The sequence below is a fragment of the Phlebotomus papatasi genome, chromosome 3 (assembly GCF_024763615.1).
Source record: "Phlebotomus papatasi isolate M1 chromosome 3, Ppap_2.1, whole genome shotgun sequence".
NCBI classification, from domain to species: Eukaryota; Metazoa; Arthropoda; class Insecta; order Diptera; family Psychodidae; genus Phlebotomus; species Phlebotomus papatasi.
In genome coordinates this window covers 88,328,288-88,348,979 of record NC_077224.1, presented here as the reverse complement: position 1 = coordinate 88,348,979, position 20,692 = coordinate 88,328,288, and the positions used below count along the sequence as shown (strand labels likewise).

The 20,692-nt window shown below is 33.7% G+C and overlaps 1 protein-coding gene across 2 annotated transcripts in view; it reads right to left on the bottom strand.

The window, feature by feature from the left end:
• Positions 1-20,692, bottom strand: part of LOC129806257 (zwei Ig domain protein zig-8-like) — an 82,633-nt gene that overhangs the window by 27,655 nt on the left and 34,286 nt on the right. Inside the window, exon 2 of one of the 2 annotated variants that reach the window (XM_055854721.1) lies at positions 13,665-13,888. In XM_055854721.1, the coding sequence (XP_055710696.1) occupies positions 13,665-13,888 (224 nt within the window). The remainder of the gene's footprint in view (positions 1-13,664; positions 13,889-20,692) is intronic. The other variant, XM_055854722.1, reaches the window with a different exon arrangement.

Below are 20,692 nucleotides of genomic sequence, written 5' to 3'. Positions count from 1 at the left end.
CTGTATTTTGGACTGTTCCTGATTTTGTTTTTCTTTTTTTTTCTTTTTCTGGGTCTTACCGTTCAATTTTTTGGACTTTTCGAGATTTTGACTACCGGGATTTTGAACTTTTCGGGATTTGGCTTTCGGAATTTTTATCGGGATCCCCAGACGATAACTTACTAAGTTGTTATGAAATCAGGAAAAATTATGGTATTCGTTGTTCGTGATTTTTATAAATTTTGCCAATTTATTTAGAAAAATTCTAAACTGGATATTACAATTATAGTTTTTATGAAATTACATATAAGTTCCTAAGTTTTATCTTGAAGTTAATTTATCAGAAATGGAAAAAAATTAATGTATTAAGACTGGCAAATGAGGTGTAGCCTAGGATACAGTTCATTAAAAAGGGTAGACAATAAGCCTGAGAACGCTTCAAAAACGTTTATATTTGTTGTCGTAACTGATTTTTACAATATATATTTTTTTAATTTGATAGTAAAATCTTCTTTTATTTACTAATCTAGTACAACTTTAATAGTGTCAATTTATTTTTTTTTGTATCTTAACTTCATCAAGTGGATCAAGTAAAGTATTGCTAACTTTCTTCTCAATCGATTTTTGACATGAAACCGATTTTTCGATCAGGGTTTCTTACAAAGTTTCCTGAAATGCAAGATAAATATTGGAATAAATATTGAAGCATCTTTAAAATAGTTCTATGCCGCTTTCACTGCAACTGTGCGAAATCAACCTCAACATCCATCGACCGTGTGGAAGTTTCGTGCAGAAGTAATTTTCATATACAACATTTTTCGCAATATAGTTTGAAGCGCGCCGGAAAAGGAGCTTTTTATTGCTGGCGGAAATGTCTCTATCTCATTTCACGTTCTACCCCGAACTCGTGGTTTTTTTTTGGTCGTCGCATAAACCTACACCGAATATATAAAAAAACAACAATAAATTCTTTCTTCTTTTCCCATTTGGCTATAAAATTATTGCGTGCATTTCTGTGTGAAGAGATCTCATCAAAGTTTTCCCTGCAGAATATTCCGGAATATGACCCATGTGCTTCAATCAAAATCAACAATATCCTCCTGGATATATTCCCCATTCACTAGACAAGAATATAGCCATTATCTATGAATTTTATGAATTAGTGGCAATTAAAAGCGGCAATGAAAGTATTTTATTGAATTCTCAATGCTGGATTGTTGTAAAGTTTTTACCATTTAACGAGAATCAAATAGTTCATTAAAAGCTCTGTTAGATGCATATCTGTTCACTGATTTAGCTTTAATAGCTCCATTAAGGACTTGTTAAGACTAAATTATTTATTAATATTTGTTGTGTATTAAGAATTAATTTTGCTCTAATCTGATAAATTCTTAAACACTTGCTGATTGTTTTTGAAGGATCGTTAAAGACGAGAGATTTTAAATAGGTTTGAACTACGAAAAAAATAAAGGAATTGACGAAAGCACAATTATAAATATTTTTTGACAATTTCAATATTCAATTATTAAAACAAAATAATTAAATTTTTGGGAAAATGAAAATACCAAAAATATTTTGTAAAATATTGTGCATATTGGCTGGAATTCAATTCGACGAAAAATAAAAACAGAATGTTTTACGAATTTTTTGCACAAAAAGCAATTTTTTCTAGGTTAAAATAAATAACCTAGAATTTCTGAATAATCTAAATTAATAAATAACCTAAATATCTAGGTTAAATAAATAGGGAAATCTGGGGCAAAATGTGACAAAACTGATATTTTCTTCATAAGCTCACAGGAAGAGATACTTCTAATCAACCTGGAAAAACAATCATTGTGGTTTGTTTCTAGGATAAAAGCTCACAGTCTGCTTCTTGGCTGAAGAAATTATCTGACAGACTTTAAAAAATAAGAGAATTAAAAAAAAACAACTCAATTAAATAAAATTTAATAGAAATTGTTTTAAAATAATTTGAAAAGTTCCACATTGTTTACCGTCACATATTTAAAATTATTTATTGTTGTGATGCGTAATATTCACAAAGCAAACTCAGAGGCGACCCACATGTAAACTCGTTGAAAATGCAAGGAAAAGGCAGACAAACAGCGCTTTTACATTTAAGACGATAATTCATGCGAGTTGCTCATATGCCACCGATAGACATTGAGGATTTGTTGGAAGGCAAAGCAAAATAAACTGTCCTGATCCTGAATGGGTTGTCCCTTGATTCAGTACCGTTGGCATTCAATTTCGTCTCCTTTAGCCGTTTGAGTGACAGCTGACAGCTGTTATTCAAACGGCTAGGTTGTGTTCTACAACCCTTTAGGAGGAGACAAGGCTTTAGCCGGTTTCCTGGTTGATATGGGTTCTCCTTGAGCAGCATGATTCTTGCTCTTCAAGGGTAACAAAAGTCTTCAATTTAGTGAAAATTGTGACCAAAAGCTTGATAATTAAAAATTAAGAACAGTTGCCAGCGCCACTCGTGGGAGACAACAGTGCCCTCAAGCGGAGGAATTGCTTGTCAGTATTTAAATTATTGACAATTTGATAATTTTATTTTTCAGCGAAATTAAAGGCCTCTGCACATTGGAAGCAATTTTTTTCAAAAATTGCATTTTTGACACAATTTTGACGTTTCAACCTATAGTAAGGTGGGGTAACTGGATCGTTTTCCGAAGAGTGCTACTTAAACTCTTGTTTTTAGACTGATGAAATTCTTTTCTACTTCTTTTAAATCCATAGAATTATCCACAGTTTCATTGAGAAACACAATATTAAAAAAAATTATCAAAAATATTAAAGAAAATTTATAAAATAATGATAATACTGAAATAAGTCAGCATGCACTAACTGGGTCACCTTTTCGCTAATTCACTTTTAATTAAACCTTTGGATTTAAAATACATTTTTCACAAGGAAAAAAAAAACAATAAATGTTTTCAATCAAGCAGCTGTCATTAGCGAAAATATCACTGGTAGAAAATTTTTAGTGAAGAACCCATCTGGCACAAGATTGAAATGAGTCGATTACACTCACTTATTTAATGCATAAAAATATTATTTTTGCTTTTTCTCAAAGTTGAATAGTTATATTATGTTACTGTAGTGACAATATTACGGAAATAAAAATAAAAATATTATTTTAAGTTGATTTGTCATAAACGATCTCCAGATAGCGAAACGCCCGGATTAGCACACTTGACTGTACGGCACTGCAGGTAATTTCCTTCATAAAAGCAATTTTTGATGAAAATTGATCTCAATGTGTAGAAGGCTTAAGCCATTTAGCTTTCTCGAGCTTTTAGTAGGAAAAATAATTAATATAAATATAAAATTGTTATGAAACTGTTTGTTAATTAGAGGAGTTTTGTTTAGTGGTTTACCTTGAGGTTCGTTAAACGAGTTATCTGGTTTTATTTTATAACAATCTGTACTTTTTTGAAAAATAAATAAATGTTTTTTTCCAGGAAAAATGTATACTCTGGATGAACTATCTTTCCCCACAAAAAATTTTCCAGAGTTAACATTTTTCCTATTGTTATTTTCTTATTGATTTTGTTGAAGTTGCTTACCAGGGAAAATAAGTTTTAACTACAGCATAATTCGTATAATCCCAAGGTATCATATATCTCATATTTTGCCTCAAATATCATTTAATTTTTTTTTTATGAAAAAATTGAGATTTAAATTTTAATGAAATCCTCATGCTGAGAAGTAAATTTTCATACCATCAAATCCCCTACCAAGCTTAGTTCTTTTTTTTTTCTTTTGGAAATATTGTTTTAGTATTTTGTTTAATTTACTTGTCAATTTGTTTTAAATGGTTTTTTGAAAGCGTCATTGGTGATTTTTTTGTTACCAGAAATCCAAATAAAAAAAGGATTGCTGTAGCATAAATATCTTTTTATGAGACCTTTATTGAGTGCTATTCACGAACACCGATTTATTGTTCAGATACTCAAATCGGAACATTTATGCGTGAAATATCGAATAAAAGCTTATTCTGTCAGATTATATTTAAACTTTTGCAGTATGAATGAACTACAAATTGTTTCACAGAGTTTTGAAATTACAAAAACTACGTTAAACCAAATAGTTTAGCTAGATTATTGTGGGTGTTGAAATGTTTAGTGATTAAGGAATACGGAAAGCTTGACATTGATTGATTAATGTAAGTTTTAATAACTCTGAAGAGTTCAGTGAAAACTTGTTAGTCTCGGGCTAAAGTTTTCAACAGTTGAATATGGAGAACATGAGACGAACAATACCGAAGACCGCTGTGACAGTCATTGTGATAACTGTCAACTATATCTGTCACTTTTCTGTCAAAATCAGATTTTAAATGACAGAAACTTAAAGTCTTTGAGTCTCCCACATTTGAATCGCGAAAATAAAACGAACAATGCCGAAGTGGAACGAATGGACATTGTTATGACAGTATAAATCTGTCACTTTTGTGTCATTATTTCAAATTATAGGAACATCAGGTAATGACCATTAAAATTTATCATAGTATAATGAAAAGAGATTATAATTGAGGAAAACGTTCTCTATTGAATTCTTCATTAAATGACTATCCTTCTCGTAATTATTCTATGAGACATGACAAAGATTACCTGCCATAAAAAATCCCATTAACCAAACACTTTCAGCATGAATGGCCATAACTGAACTCTGTAGATGGGAATATCTTTGGACTTGCCGAGCTTTCAAATCAAAAGTTATAGACATTAATAGATGACGGCCTAAAATACGATTCGTGTGAATTGCGCACCGAATTTGTTCCACCTGAAAAGTCACGTAAAAATTCGCCTTCCAGTGGAACTTTTACAGCCCGAAGAGTGCCAACGAAAAATGCAGGTAATTTCATTTTACGATCGCGATAAATAAATATTTTTGCGCTGCTGCGAGGCTGTTTCTGAGCTTTTGCTATTGCTAAATATTGTGGGTTATTTTTTTTTTTTTGATACAGAAAAGTATAGCTTGAATAAAAGGTATTCCTCTGGTTGATTATGAATGATGATTTTTCTCATTATTGCCATTAAGATGTTACGGCATTAAAACGCATCAGTATCAATTATACTGTGAAATTACGGCGCGGGGTGGCAAAAAAGATAATTTGCCCTAATGATAATCCTCCATCATGTATGAAAAGTCATCGATTATTGTTTTCCACCCCATTTTGCGCGAGCTTTCGAGATCCAATGGGATAATTTCCCAAGAGGTGAATGTTGTGGTTGGATGTGGTGTACCACTAACTCCTGTAAACATTATGTTACCAAATACGAAACTGCAGAGGAGGAAAAGGTAATTTTCACGTTATTGAAATTACTTAGGGGAAAGCGCGCAACCTTCGGACGACTCAAGCATCGTACAATTCAATTTTTCTCTATATTCCTTATGGATTTTATCCATAGGGTAAGTGTGCCAAATTTCGGCATAGTTGCATGCAAGCGTCAAAGTCTTAAGTTTGAAATGTAATATTTTAAATTCAAATTGATTTTTTTTATTCTTTCTTTTGTAAGAGTGTTGCATGGAACCTTGTAAAGAGTTTACCGTCTTTATTTACTCTAAAATCATTCTTAATACATTTTAAAATGAATAAAAATATAGACATAGCTTTGGTGCCCTATTTCGGCCACCTTCGTTCTCATAGTTCCTTGTTCTTCGGGAATTCTTCCAATATCTCTTTCAAGTTATCTCGTTTGCCCAAGCTACATTTCTTGTTATTCTTTTGCATTGTATAACCTCTAGAGTACGTAAAATCTAAAAGTTCATGGAAATTCGAGGAACAAATAAGGTGGCCGAAATTGCAAGCTGGCCGGAATTTGGCACACTTATCCTAGTTCTTTTCTGAAAATTTGAGGCATTAGACTATTAAAATACAATATTATAATGGGCCAAATTAATTTATAACACATAGAAAAAAAAATGATTTGTGCGAAGTATAAATTGTCCGAAGGTAGCGCGCTTTCCCCTACAAGAACGGTAATTCTATTAATACAATTCTTATGCCCTAGACAAACCTACGACTTAAGTCGAGAGACGGCTTAACGTAATTATAATGAAAATAATGATTTGACTAAATTTCCGTCAGTTGACCACTAACTAAGCTGTATCTCGGCTTAAGCCGATTGACGGATTAGTCAAAAACTGATGTAAATGTAATCTGATCATAACATTGATTATAATTACGTTAAGCTGTCTCTTGACTTAAGTCGTAAGTGTATGTAGAGCAGAGGTGTGCAAGAACCGTTTGAAACCGATCAAACGTCAAATGAAAATTGTACGTCAACGGTCAAAACGCTGCCCGGATAAACTTATTTTGACGTTTATTTGGTTTAAAACGGTTCTTGCTCACCTACGATAATGTGTTATTGTACGTCAGAAATTAATTGACTAATTCATGTGGACCCTCTTAAGATTATGTAATGAATTTATCGTTATAATAACGTAGGATTTTCGTAACAATATCGTAAGTTTTACTTGAGGAACTTTTTTTGGTTTACTTCTTATTATCGTTCATTTAATTGTTCACACTGTACAAATGATTATTAAAAAGTTATCTTGGTTAATAAAATAAATTTACGCATTATTTCAATTACAACTTTAAAATCAGTGAAAATATTTGGTAAGTTTTTCGCAAGTTAGCCTAAAAAGATCTTCCTGATATTCCCTATGAATTAGCTCAAGGGAAGAAATATTGAAAAAAACTGTACAATAATTTCTTTGTAAGACTTACTCGACACTTTCACAATTAATATGCAAAATCTTATTTACCTGTAGGTAAAGACCGGAGTAGGAATAGTCAGAAAACGGTTTTTACTGCTTTTCAGAGAGAGAGAGAGAGAGAGAGAGAAGTGTATGCAATAAGCTCTTTTGGAACTTGTTATCGTTTCGGAGATTAAACGGTAAGAGATATCAACTGCCGGTCTTCGGTAACCCCCCTTAATCATAAAAAACATTATTTACAGACGTTTTTTCTTATTTTTCACACCCCTCCGTTTTTGTGTTTTCTCGAAAATATCATAGACACGTAGGGTAAGATGGGGGTAATTCGGAATGATGTCTATTTTGAAATTTTGAGATTTCCTCACTGTTATCTAATACGGGTTTCAGTTCTGAGACTTAGCCATATGGCTTAACTGCTCTAATTCTTCAACAATCAAGATTTTTGGAAAAATTTGACTTTGTATTGGATTATAAAGGACAAATGACATATTACATTCTGAAAGAGCAATAAAATTGGTTTCTGATTAGGAATTATAGTCCGTCGGGAACTGGGCTCAATCTCTAGTCTGAAGACCGCTTTAAGGGAATCTTTCCTACTTGTTCCCTTATGCCGTCTAACTTCTCAAAACCATGTTTTTTTGAATTTACTTTCTTTCTTTCTGGATCCATGAGCGATAAAATTTTCGACATCGAATTTTCGAATATCAAATGATCTAAAGGCCCAATTTATCATCCGTATTGCTTAAATTTGGAAAGGAAACGAAAAGTAAAACGGAACAAAATGTGCGGACAAAAAACCGCGCGAACAGATAGGGTGGAATCACCACTTCTCGCCAGTGCCCCACTTCTCGCCACGTATATTGAAATCGATATTTTCCACGATTTATGAAATAAATGACCCGCAAAGTTACTTGTATTTTTATTGCTCCTAGCTCCTACGTATAGAGTCGAAAAACACTAATTTTTTGTTTTGAATTTAAATGTTTGAGCATTTTTTAGAGGAATATTTTAAGCAAGTGCATCGAATCCAATATTTCTTACCAAACATAGTAAGTGTCATGAAACTTTTATCGAACAAAATTTAATTTTTGAAGAAGTAATTTGCCTATTTAACATTTAATTATATTCGGCGAATACATAAAATTTGTATTTAGTTATTTAATATTTCATTTTATATAATTTTTATGCAAAATGAGGCATGGCGGAAAGTGGTAATATTCTAAAATTGATTCACTGCCTGTCGCCATAGCTTTTCAATAGGCGACGCTAACTTCACTTCATAAATTCTCAGTTGTCAAATCTACTTTGTTTACTTTCTGCAATAGGCCTATAATGTGATTTCTCAAATAAAAGTGAAGAAAAATTATTTAAAGTAAATACTAATAAGGTGTTCATGAGGAAAAAGAAATGCTGAATGTATTCTCTGCATATTATTGCTCAAAATAATCAAGTATGAATTTTTCCAAGTGGGTGGCGAGAAGTGGTTATAGAACTGGCGAAAAGTGGTAAAAAATGGCGACAAAGTGGGTATTTTTGCATTGTTAATAAAAACCAGTTTTTTAGGTACTCCCGCGTTAAATTGTTTTGACGAATCTAGAGTCAATATATCTAAGGAGCTTTGTGTAAAATTTGAGTTATCTGATAATAAGGGGTCAAAAGTTATTATACAATTAATTTCACTTTTTCCAAAAAGTGGCGATAAGTGGTTACTCCACCCTAATTCAAAAAGAGATCTATCTCGTGAGATCAAGCATTCCTTAAAGCTTTGCCATCTGTTTTTATCTCTTGTTTGGGTAATATTTTTTTTAAGGCAAACCATAATATCCTGGAAAACTATAATATCCTATCACTTAATTCTACTCCTGGATATTTCTATTGAATCATTTGTAATAATGGTTTTCAAGGTCAAAGGTTAAAAAGGTTATAGAGAGCGAATTTATCAACCGAAAAGGGTCATATTTGTTGTCGTTGGAAAGGTCTTGAAATTTCTCACAAGGCCGAACTGGCTCCAATCGGTTATGAACCGGTAAAAAAACCGATTCCCAGTAAGTTATTTTGAGTGAATGTTTTGAGTAATTGATGAATCGATTCAAAAAGTCGGTTGTGAACCGGAAAGCGATAAATGATGCGAAAGTCCTTTTGAGATATAGCGTCTAAGTCACGAGTTCGAGGACTTCACAAAGTTGGGACACTTTACCACCACTTTTTCCAAAAGCAGAAGTTCTATTCTGTTGATGATTGAGGGCAGGTCGTCTGCTTTTGAACAAGCCTTAATACCATTAGTGAATTTTTAAAATTCATTTCCCGATGAATGCAAAGAATGGATTATTCGTAGGCTGGCGCGTTTGGAAGCTGATCACCTTTCCCTAAATCTTGTTTGAAGTTCACCTTATGATTTCTTTTCACTTTTTTTTTATTTTCTTAATGTTGAGTATCGAAGAATTTACAAGGTATTCAAGAAGTGTAAAGTAATAATAGAAGTTCTGACGGATGCTTTAAATTAAATAATATTCTTGAAAAGTTAGAAATGTAAGGGATTTTCAAATACAAATTGTGAAGGTGTTGGGAGAATTGGTGTACAGCTTTTTAATCATATTATCCTTCCCTTGAAATTTTCCAACACCTCCCACGGCTTTCCCCAAAATCCACCCTCACCAGAAAAGGTGTCGACGAGATTGCGAATTTGGAGAAAAACAGACACGAAGAGCGACCTATAAAATTTGGTGTTAAAATTCGCTACATTAAATAATTCCTCTGTTGTTCTTGTGTAACATCAATTGCTTTAGTGGAAAATTTATTGGACTTTATCGAGTAAAATCCCGCGTGTTTTCTTCCAAAATACACGCCCCCTCGCACTCCTTGGAGCTTTTCACACTTTTCCACCATTCTCTATCCTGCTTTGCAGCCAAAATATCGAATGAGAAAACTCATCCCATGAACCACACGAACAGACAGTTGATGCAAAAATCAATTTTCAATTTCCAAGACCACTCACATCAAAATTGAAGAGTGATGGAAAAAAGGAAGAAAAAAGCATCTTTCATATCTCCTTTACACCTCCATACCTTGTGAAGTGTATTGCAAACAGTTAATCAACATAAGAGATTTTCTTATTTACCGAAACTGCTCAAGTATAGATTGTACTTCAATGGGGATGCTGTTTGGAGCACCTTTTCATCATAAACTTTCTCCACCAAAAACCATCTGGCCATCAAAGCCATCGGAATGCACTCCGACGTGACGGAGTGTGCCTCTAACAACATTTTGCATAAATTTGCAAAAATTATTCTTATTAAAATCTATGAGCGCATTTAAAACTTTTTTGCCTAAATTTGCTATTTGTGAGATTTTAGTGTGTAATTTAATTTGAGAACTTTGCTGAAATATATTCAGCATTAGCGTCATGAAAAAATTAAACGGCTATACTGTTAAATTTTAAATTTAAATTTGACACAAAAATGACACATGGAAAGTTTGTAATCATTCAGATGTTTTTCGGAGTTATTCGCTTAACAAATCTTTGTAAAGCCTTTTATTTCACTGAAAGAAACCCGAAAAAGTTAAAATAACTCTCCGGAAATGTTAATTTTACCCTGCAGTATTGACCCTAAATCGGTGTAAATATTACCCTTTTTAGGTGTGTTAGGGGTTAAAGTTACCCTTTTCACGTCAATTTTAACCTTAAAAAGGTGTAAAATTAACATTAAAAAATATTGATATATTTTTACACCTAAAAAGTGTTAAAGTTTTGAGGAAAAAAAGTTAATCGCATCCCAGTTTTTTTCTCAGTGTTTAAAGAGGAACTTTGATTCATAACGGCCGCCCCTTTCACTAAAATAAATATTTTAAATCAGTTACCAGAGTTATCATGTATAATTAATACAAAATTAGTTATATTATATTTATTGAATAATACACAAAGAAACTTTATTCAGATGAAGAAGGAAAATAATTGGGAGACTTATAAGGTAACTGCACCAAATTTCGGCCAGCTTGCAATTTCGTCCACTTCTTTTGGTCCCCAAATTTTCATGAACTTTTAAGTTTTGCATACTATGGAGATAATACATTGCAAAAAACAAAAAAAAAATATCGCTTTGACAAACGAGATGCTGTGAAAAAGGCATTGGAAAAATTTCCGGAGAAGCAAGAAACTATCAAATTCTAGGTGGCCGAAATATTACCCAAAGCTATGTCTACATTTGTATTCATTTTATGTATCAAGAATTATTTTAGAGAAAAGCAAAGACGATAAACTGTGCTTAGAAATAAGTCACAAAGAAATTCACTTTGTACTAAAATTATTACATTTCGGACTTTAGACTTTAGCACTTGGAGACAACTATGCCGAAATTTGACACAGTTACCCTAATGGATGCCCAAGACGTATTTTCTTTTCCATATTGTCTTGTACAATTCCCTAAGTAAGGCATTGTAGAATGAAAAATCTTTTAATCTCATTATAGCGCTCTTGCTTCTGTCTCTGTTACTACTTACAATAGGGATGGCTTTCAGGTTTCGTACACGCTCTGCCTTCGAACACTTCATATTTTTCCCATGTTCCTTTAATAATAAATCTGATCTATTTTTTTAAGGAAATGTGTAGGGAAAAGTGCCCATGCTTGATACCATTGGAAGCTTCGTAATGACTAATTTTTCCTATGTTTCTCAAGAAACGTGACTCCGCAATATGTTTTAAAAACTGTCCACTTTCCTATAGTTTTTAAAATATGGTTGCGATGTGTCACATATATAATATATTGTGAAACATAGAAAATTTAGTCATTACGAAGCTTCCCATGATATTAAGCATGGGCACTTCCCCTAAGTGTATTAACCAAATTTGCATTTTTAGTATAGATAGATAGTATAAACCTTATAAGTAAAAGACAGTATCGATGATGAATTTGAACACTTATTCAGGAATTTCATAAAAAGTAAAGAGTGGTTTATCAAACTGGAGATTTAGGGTTCTATTTTAATAAAAAATATTTTTTTAGAACTTTACTGTTCTCAAGTGCTTCTGCATTATCGACATTTCTTTGTGTTGGTTCTTATCAGAACTATTTGGCGGTTTTAGAACACGACGAGGACTGGGGAAAGCAGTCTAAACAGGAATCAATACAAAGAGAAGCCGATAATGTAGAAGCCAGTAGAAGCACTTGAGAACAGTAAAGTATTAAAAAAATGTTCAGGAGAGAGATTTTCCCTTATTAATTTTCATTGGTATAGCATCAATATGATGCTATTCCAATGAAAAAAGGAAAAGGGAAGGTCTTTCTCCTGAACATTTTTTTAATACTTTACTGTTCTCAAGTGGTTCTGCATTATCGACATTTCTTAGTATTAATTCCTGTCTTCACTGTTTTCCCCAGTGTTCGCCGTGTTCTTAAACCATTTAACAGTCGTAACAGGAACCAAACAAAGAAAGGTCGATAATGCAGAAGCACTTGAGGACAGTAAAGTGTTAAAAAATGTTAGGGAGACAGATTGCTTTTTATAATTTTTCATTGGAATATGTAGCACCATTATGATACTATTCCAGGAAAAAATGAAAAGGAGAAATCTTTCTCCTGAACATTGTTCTTAGTATATGACTGTTCTCATGTGCTTCTGCGTTACTGAGTTTTCTTTGTGTAGGTTCCTGTCACGACTGTTTTCCTCAGCCTTCATTGTGTGACAAAAGCACCTAAAAGTCGTGACAGGAACTAACGCAAAGAGAAGTCGATTATGTAGAAACACTTAAGAGCAGTAAAGTGCTAAACAGAATTTCTTTTTTCCTTGAATTTATGTTTGTAAGTTACTCCTGATTTGATGTACCTAATCCCGTATGACAGAGAATAGGAGCACCTTACCGATAAGATCTTAAATAATGGCTATTGGAATTATTTAAAGCCTTGACGATGAGACTGAAAGATATTATTTAATAGTTCTATTACAATGAAAAAATAACAATTTTTAATACTTCACTGTTCTCAAATGCTTCTGCTCTATCGACTTTTCTTTGTATTGGTTCGTAGATCGACTGCTTTCCACCCTACAGTTCTTGTCGTGTTCTAGAACTACTAGTCATAACAGGAACTAATCCAAAGAAGAGTCGATAATGTAGAAGCACTTGAGAACAGCAAAGTGCTTAAAAAAAAGCATCTTAATTTCTCATTTGTGTTTCAAAGCGAAAACACATAATTTTAAAGAGGGATTCATAGTTAAAAATCCAACTAAATTTGCTTTTTTTCTACCTCATCTTTTATTAAATGTCACAAAACCATGATTTCTTTAAGCTTACTCTTCATTTTGTCATAAAGATCTTTATAAGTAATGTGGTTCTATGATAAAAAGTCTTGAAGATTTCTTTCAAGTATGTTTAAGTTGCGTATGCCGCCGGATTGCCATTACTAGCCTTCTTAGGCAAACGGGAGTCCTCAATTCAAAAAATTAAAAAATTGGTTGTTGGTTCAAAGGTGCCTCACTTCTCCCTATTAAACGACAATGCCAACAAAACGAAAAATTAAAGAAACAAAATGAGAACGAGTTACAGTTTTCAATGTCCGCCGCCGTCTTAATATTGATAGCCAACCTGCACAGTAAAACGGATGAAAATCTCTTTCGCAGACCTCAATAATAAGAAGTCAATAATTAAACTCATAGAAAGCACATTTTTTGATGAGCATTGCGAATTTTTGGCAAAAGCTCAATAAAAGCAAATGCAGAACATAAATTTTGCCTCAGAACATTAATGCTCCTTGATTTAGTCCGCCGTTGTGAACTTTCGTGACCCACATTTCCGATTCTTTTGCTGTCTTCCCAATCGTACATCCGCAAAGATAGCGCAGTTTTCCCGCCACTTTTTCTGTACCTTTTCCCCAAAGTACCCACCAAACCCATCCCCAAAATAAAATTTATATTCATTGTAATACAGAAGGATAGAAAGAAGAATGATTGATTTATACCGTTTTGTTGCCCAAATTGTGTACACGACAATTGAGTTGGGCGGTTTTTCCCACGAGGGCTGTAACATTTTTGGATGCTGACACATCAAAATATGGTCCGTGTCTCTCATGATGTGGCACACTCAATTCCGTTGCAACCTCCATCACTGAATCATAAAAATTATCAATTTGATGCAGACTCACATCCTTCTCATCTGCTGTGTCAAATGTGTCTGTCGTTGCTGCTGCAGCATCATTTAGTGTCCATGAAAAGAGACAATGGGGAGAGAGAAAAAAAAATCGTTATGATGTCATACATTGAGAGTTCAAAGGTGACGAGAGAGCATTTTATGCAAGAATATTCACAGGGATTGATTTTTCTCATGGCAATAATTAATTTCAATTTTCCACTGAATGCTCTGGGGTACGCAAAATACATTTGTGAGAGAGCGTTTTTTCTCCATCTGAAACATTTAATCAATTCTACAAGCTATAAAAAACAATAGAGTGGGGGAAATTCGCTGGATTGTAGGGAATTCCAAGACCTTTCCAATAGTATCATTCATTTTGAAATCGGTTGAGTCATTTTGTTGAAAATAAAAAAACTACGTAAGGGAAAAAAAGGTCACAAAAGGTCACCATTTTTATTTTTTAAAGATTATCTGCCTGAGTACAAAATAATAACCAGTACCTAGAAATCTAGCTTGTAAGATAATAAAATCTCCTTACAAGATGTATTTGTTTCCATTATTATTAATTTTCTTGTTACTTGGGATGCAGAAGTGTAGAAACCGATTTTAATTATTTTGTAAATAGTGATGGAAAGTACCAAAAACGCTGTATTTACAGATCAGATTTAAATAACAGACTTTTGATCTTTTACGCTGTATTTAATATATGAAACTTAGCATAAATCATCCCAAGTAGCAAAAACTAGTCCTCATGACGCAGATCTTACTAAGACCGACGTAATGACTTATGACCCTGCTTACGGCCCCTAAATACTAGAGAAACTTATGTCCATATTTGACGATTTTCTCTAGACAAGCGTAGGTAATTTGCTCCAATATGTACATAAATTTCTCAAATATGTGTAGAGGCTATTAGTCATATTCGAGGTATTTAAAAGTTATATGAGAAGGGACAAATAAATTTAGTCTTTGTGTCTTGACATGTTCATCAACATAACATGTTCTTCTATAACATGGAAAAAATATCCCGAAAGAGATAAAAAATATAGTTGTACTTTTCTCGCCCTGCCGAAAGTTATGCAAAATGTATGCACGAAGTTATTCACGGAAAGTTTGACATCGCGCCGATTTTGATAATATTTTCTTCCATTCTCTTTTTTGTTCTGATTTCTTAGTGACAAATTATTATCTTAGATAGTTTCAGTACATAAATAAATGGTGTTTAAACCTGACTTATGTAGAGCGTACGGTCTATTCGACAGTTGTGAACCCAGTCGAAGGCCAAACTCACCAATCCTTATCCGTCAGTTCGCGCCACTTGGCGCCTTCGAAGTAGAAAGACTGACCCCCGGTAAGGAGAAATAATCTGATATCACCTACTTCTAGCGGCCCATCGATATTTAATCTTTGCCGAAAACCGCTTGTCGATATCCCTCAGTTCTCTCTTCAAAAGTGGTTATACGACGGACGGGACGGGACATCCACGAAAATTGATTTTTAGCACATTTGATATTTTTGTCTAAAGAACAAATCCGGTGATCGTCGGATGGGAGGACGGTCATCCCAGAATAGCAATTATTTTCTTCCCAAAGAATGAAATTTTCCCTACATTATGATGTTCGTGATCTATGAGTGTCAAAAAACAGGTAAAAATCCAAAATTTGGGCCCGATTTGACGGAGTTGGATTTCACTTCGGACCACAGAAGCTGAGATTGTAAAGAACCTCAGCTAAAATACGCCAATGCTTTTCCTATAAGAATCTATGTACGAATATTGAAAACGTGCTCCCAACGATTTTACATTAGGGGAAACCGGAGCATCACCGAACACGGAGTAGCACGGAACACTGTGATTTATAAAAGAGATATTAGACTTCAGAGGACGAGACCTGTATGAATTCATGTACCGCTCCTTGTTCGCTGAAGAAATGATCGCAATAGTCCAAGCACTTTAGAAATAAAAATCAGTGGTTGGTGCTAAATCATGTTCGGTGGTGCTCCAGTTTCCCCTATGATCAATAATGTTTCAAAATATGAGAAAAAATAAATATACATCAAGGGGTTATTCATATGCAAATAGAGTGGCTCGAGTTCCCGGGTTCCCTGAAAAAAAAATGTATGGGTTCCCCGTCAGTTCCCGGGGAGTTCCTTGAAAAAATATATAAGTTCCCCGGGTTCCCTGAGAAAATACATGGATTCCCCGGGTTCCCTGAAAAAATAATGGGTTCCCCGTGAGTTCCCTAAAAAATGTAAGAGTTCCCCGGGTTCCCTAAAAAAATACATGGGTTCCCCTGGTTCCCTGAAAAAATGTATGAGTTCCCCGGGTTCCCAAAAAAATATATGAGTTCCCCGTGAGTTTCCTGAAAAATGTATAGGTTCCCCAATTTCCCCGTGAGTTCCACGAGTTCCCCGTGGGTTCCCTGGTCAAACTGACTCGAGTTCCCCGAAATGAGTTACCCTTTGATATACATGAATATATGTACATAATTGCTTTTTCGAAGGAAACCGTCTGCACTGTTGAAGGTGGACATGTCAAAATTCTGTCAAAAATGCAATTTTTGATGAAAATTGCTCCAAATGTGTAGCGGTCTTAAAAGACATAACAATATTCAATTATTACTCATTCTAATTTTCCATTTGTAAGTTGAAAAGCGATTGGTAAATTATTCGTTACTGTGACGTCGCTCCGACAATACTAAGTTTACGTACTTTTTATTGCTGTCAAAGAAGTAAAATTTTAGTCATTCTGCTGACGTTGCAATCAAGGCGCTCAAATAACGTATTTGTAACCTAATATTGTATTCCGGTGTCTGGTCATAGAGTGCTACTTGGGCTTCACAGTATACCAAACAAACATTACATTACCAGATAGATAGAAAAATATTAGGAGGGAATTTCTCAAGAATTCAAGTACGCAAAATTAAGCTAAAACATTACACAAAGGGAATGGGGAGTCAGTATATGCTAATAACTCAAAACCGAGGGATTATATTGCTGTCTCATTGGCATTCAGGCAATAAAAAGTTCTTTTGTACGTGGAGGTGATGCTTATATCTTGTGAAAAACAGGTAGATTGGGTGAAATAGGTGGAAAATTCATTTTTAATGGCTAAATCATATTTCTGTCATGTTTAGGAAATTCCCTCATTATACACTCATCCCTGAATGAGAGGATTCAATGGGTAAATTTATAAATTGAAAGGGATCAATAAATCCAGCAGCACCCCATATATTCATATTTTCTTCAACAATTTTCTTTGGCATTCTTCCCTTTGCGGGGAGAAAAGGTTAAAGGGGGAAGGGGGAGGAGTACGGGGGCGCCAATGTACATGATTGTAAAGAATATTTTTACCCCATTTCCAACTGATTTATTGCACTTTTCTCTGCTCATGGAACATTTTATTGCAGGCCCCATTCTCTCAAGGGAACATCAATTGCTATAGAGCGTGAGTTCATGTTTGTTTCATTTTCCGGAAAATTACTTTTTGAAAATAAAATTAAGCGCGAATTTTCCACAAAACGATAATTTGTGATATAATTAAATAGCACTCGAATCCCAATGATGCAGTGCCCCCGAGGAGAGGAAAAAAAATAAATTACAGAAAAGAACTTTTCACCCTGAAAACTTTCCGCACCAAAACCACAAATGCAGTCACTTTTTAAGCTATTTTGTGCTTTAAGTGGCCGCAAGGGGTGTCAGAAAAGTTCCTCGGTACTCAAATTGGAGTGCCATTTAAAAAGACATAACATATAGTATTTAATATTTATCCGATAGAACCGCAATTATACCGAGTTTTGCAGCAAAGCTGGATTGGCTTTTCTAGTTGGCAAGCTTTCACCCGGCGCCCCCATCGCACCAACATTTCTATGCAAATTTTATTCATTATCAAATCCCATATAAAATAAACATCTATCCCAGAGATTTTCCTTACAATTTAAATTCAGATAGGCGGTCCTATGATGGCAAAATATTTTCTCAAATCATTGGACAATTGGTAGAATTTTTCGGTTCAATTTTCTCCCCGATAAAAGAACCATCTATTGCTTTTGTGCTTTTGTGAGTAGCTCAATGGGAAATTATAGACTACATTTATTGTCGAAAAAAAGTCCGTATACAAACTTTCTAAAGCCCACCCAGTGGACTACAAGATTATATACAGTGGAGAAATTATTCCAAAAATTCTGCACAATTTCCTTCAAATAACTCAACCATAATATTTTTTATAAAAATATATACATATTAGTCACGGGATAAATTTAATTTCATTTCTTTTTTATAATATGAACTTATCTGAGTTATTTTATTTTATTTTGTTCTTCTGTTGGGAGCCTCTTCAGTTTTTATTGTGAAAGCAGTGAAACCTCTCTTCATTACACCACACATGACAGCAATACAGATTTATTTACACGTAATAAATGTTGGGTAGTAAAATTTTATATAAAAGCTCATGATAAAGTACTTTTAGTGCAATTTTAATCATAAAAAGTCGTTACTTTTTTTTTATTGCTACAACTCCAGAGAGTGAGCAATATATAACCTGCAAATATTTCCAGCTGTCACCAGAATTTCAGGCCAAATGGTTTGAGACAGAAACTTGGGGTTTTAGAGAGACCCCATATAAATTACTATTCCCATAATTAACATATGCTTAATTTTCCATCTAGCTTGCTCTGCTTCATAATGTAGAAGATTTTTCCGCCATACAACGGCAAAGTAGCGATCGTGTCCTTACGCTCCTCGCCATTGGCAACCCTCCCCTATTCCAATCTCAAGGTTGCCTCCCTGACCTGCTTCAGAGTGTGTGGTATGACACCCTGGCGTCATGTTTGGTGGAGTCAGTGTGTCATTGGAAGGCTCAAAGTGCGAATTCTAGGCCTGCGAATCCCAAAAAGAGGGCCAGCGCCTGTTGAGTGTAAGCATCAGTAGTCGGGAAGGACTACATTAAGTTGAGAACAAATATTTTCTTTTACTTCACATGGAGTTCCGGCTTGAGTGAAAACGGATTGAAAGAATTTGCTATGAATCGCCTACTATTGGGAGCTCATTTGTAAAATTAATTTTGAAATACTCCCAAATGTATTCATTTTTTTCACGCGGTCAATTTGAAGTACATTTCTTATGAACCGTTAGTGCTGAAGGTGCTGAATATTGGCTGAAAAATTGGCGTCGAAAATGTTTTGCATACATCACGGTGTTCACGTAATTTATTCCAGAGATATCTCCTGCATGTATGTAATTTTTCTGTGTCACTGGAGTTAATTCGCGGGCTTTTTCCTGTTTAGAGATTTTCTTTGAAAGCTGAACTCCCTGAAGTTGAATTATAAGTGAGGTTAGAATTTTTAAAATATCTGTAGTGTTCTGAATAAAAGTACAATTGGCAAAAATTTTACAAACATGCCCACTTCTTTGTGAAAGAATTTAAAAAAGGAAGAATATATTCTAGGAAAAACAATTATTTATTAATAAATTTATTTGAAGATGCTTCATAGATGGCGCAACGCGTGCAAGAAACAAAAAGTTGCGTTCTAAGTCAGAGAAGGTACAAGAAATGCAGTAAATTGAAGTGAAATTACAAAATTCTCTATTTTATACCCTAAAAGAAGCTGTTTACTATCTGAAGACTATTAAGACTTCTGCATTTCAGGTTATGTTAAAAACTTTCGAATAGGGTAAAGTGGTACAAGTTGGACAGTCACTGAGAAAAAAGAGGGTGCGATTAACTTTTTTCCTCGTAACTTTACCACTTTTTAGGTGTAAAAATATATCAACATTTATTAATGTTAATTTTACACCTTTTTAAGTGTAAAATTAACATGAAAAAGGGTTACTTTAACCCCTAATACACCAAAAAGCATAATATTAACACCGATTTCGGATCAATAATACAAGGTAAAATAAACATTTCCGGAATGTTATTTTAACTTTTTCGGATTTCTCTCAGTGGTGGTACAAGTTGGACAGGGCTTTTTGTCTTGATAAATTTAGTACTTGATTTTTATTTGTGTATTTTTAATACTTTAGTTTTATAATTTGGTTCCTTTTGCTTAGAAACAAATTTTGTACTGTATTTATCAAAAATAAAGCCATGTCCAACTTGTACCGGCGAATTGTCCAACTTGTAACACTAATTCTAAATTATATCATTTTACCCTATAGTTTATTAGAACTAGCTTTTTCTTAAGATTGCATAGTCAGAGAAAAACTATGCGAAGCCATGGAAGATATGAGGAGCAAAGTTAAGGCAAACAGATCGTTGTCGGATTATAAATGAGATTATTGCTATTCACATTTTTTAGGTTACGTTCTAGTTACACTATTCTAATTAATTAATCCTTCTGCCCAAAAAAGTCGTACGCTTGATAAAAAATATTGCGTCGTTGTTTTCTCAAGTAAAATTATTAAGGTAATGTTCTGTAAATGCTTCACGTATGAATATATTTAAAATTTTTACCAATAACCTCAAATTTTTCCCAAACATTCGACATATTTTGAGACAGAGGGAGTACTAAAATTCGAGGGAATATTTTTTCCTGATTCTATTGATCAAGTATGGATAATCCCAGATGAGATAAAATACAACTATAGGAGAGTTCAAAAAAATTAGGAAATTTTAAAGTATGAGAAGAATTAGGAAAAAAAGATTTAGTATCCAAAAATCTTGAAATCCAGAGATTTTGACAGAATTTTGACGTTTCCACCTACAGAAATGCAGACGATTTCCTTTAAAAAAGCATTTTTTGATTAAAATTGCTTCCAATGTGTAGGGACCTTAAAGCAGAAAATGAATTTAGAAGTGCTTAAAGTAAAGGAGTTTAGCTCTATATTTAAATTTAGGTTCAGTTTCGAGGTTATGTTAAA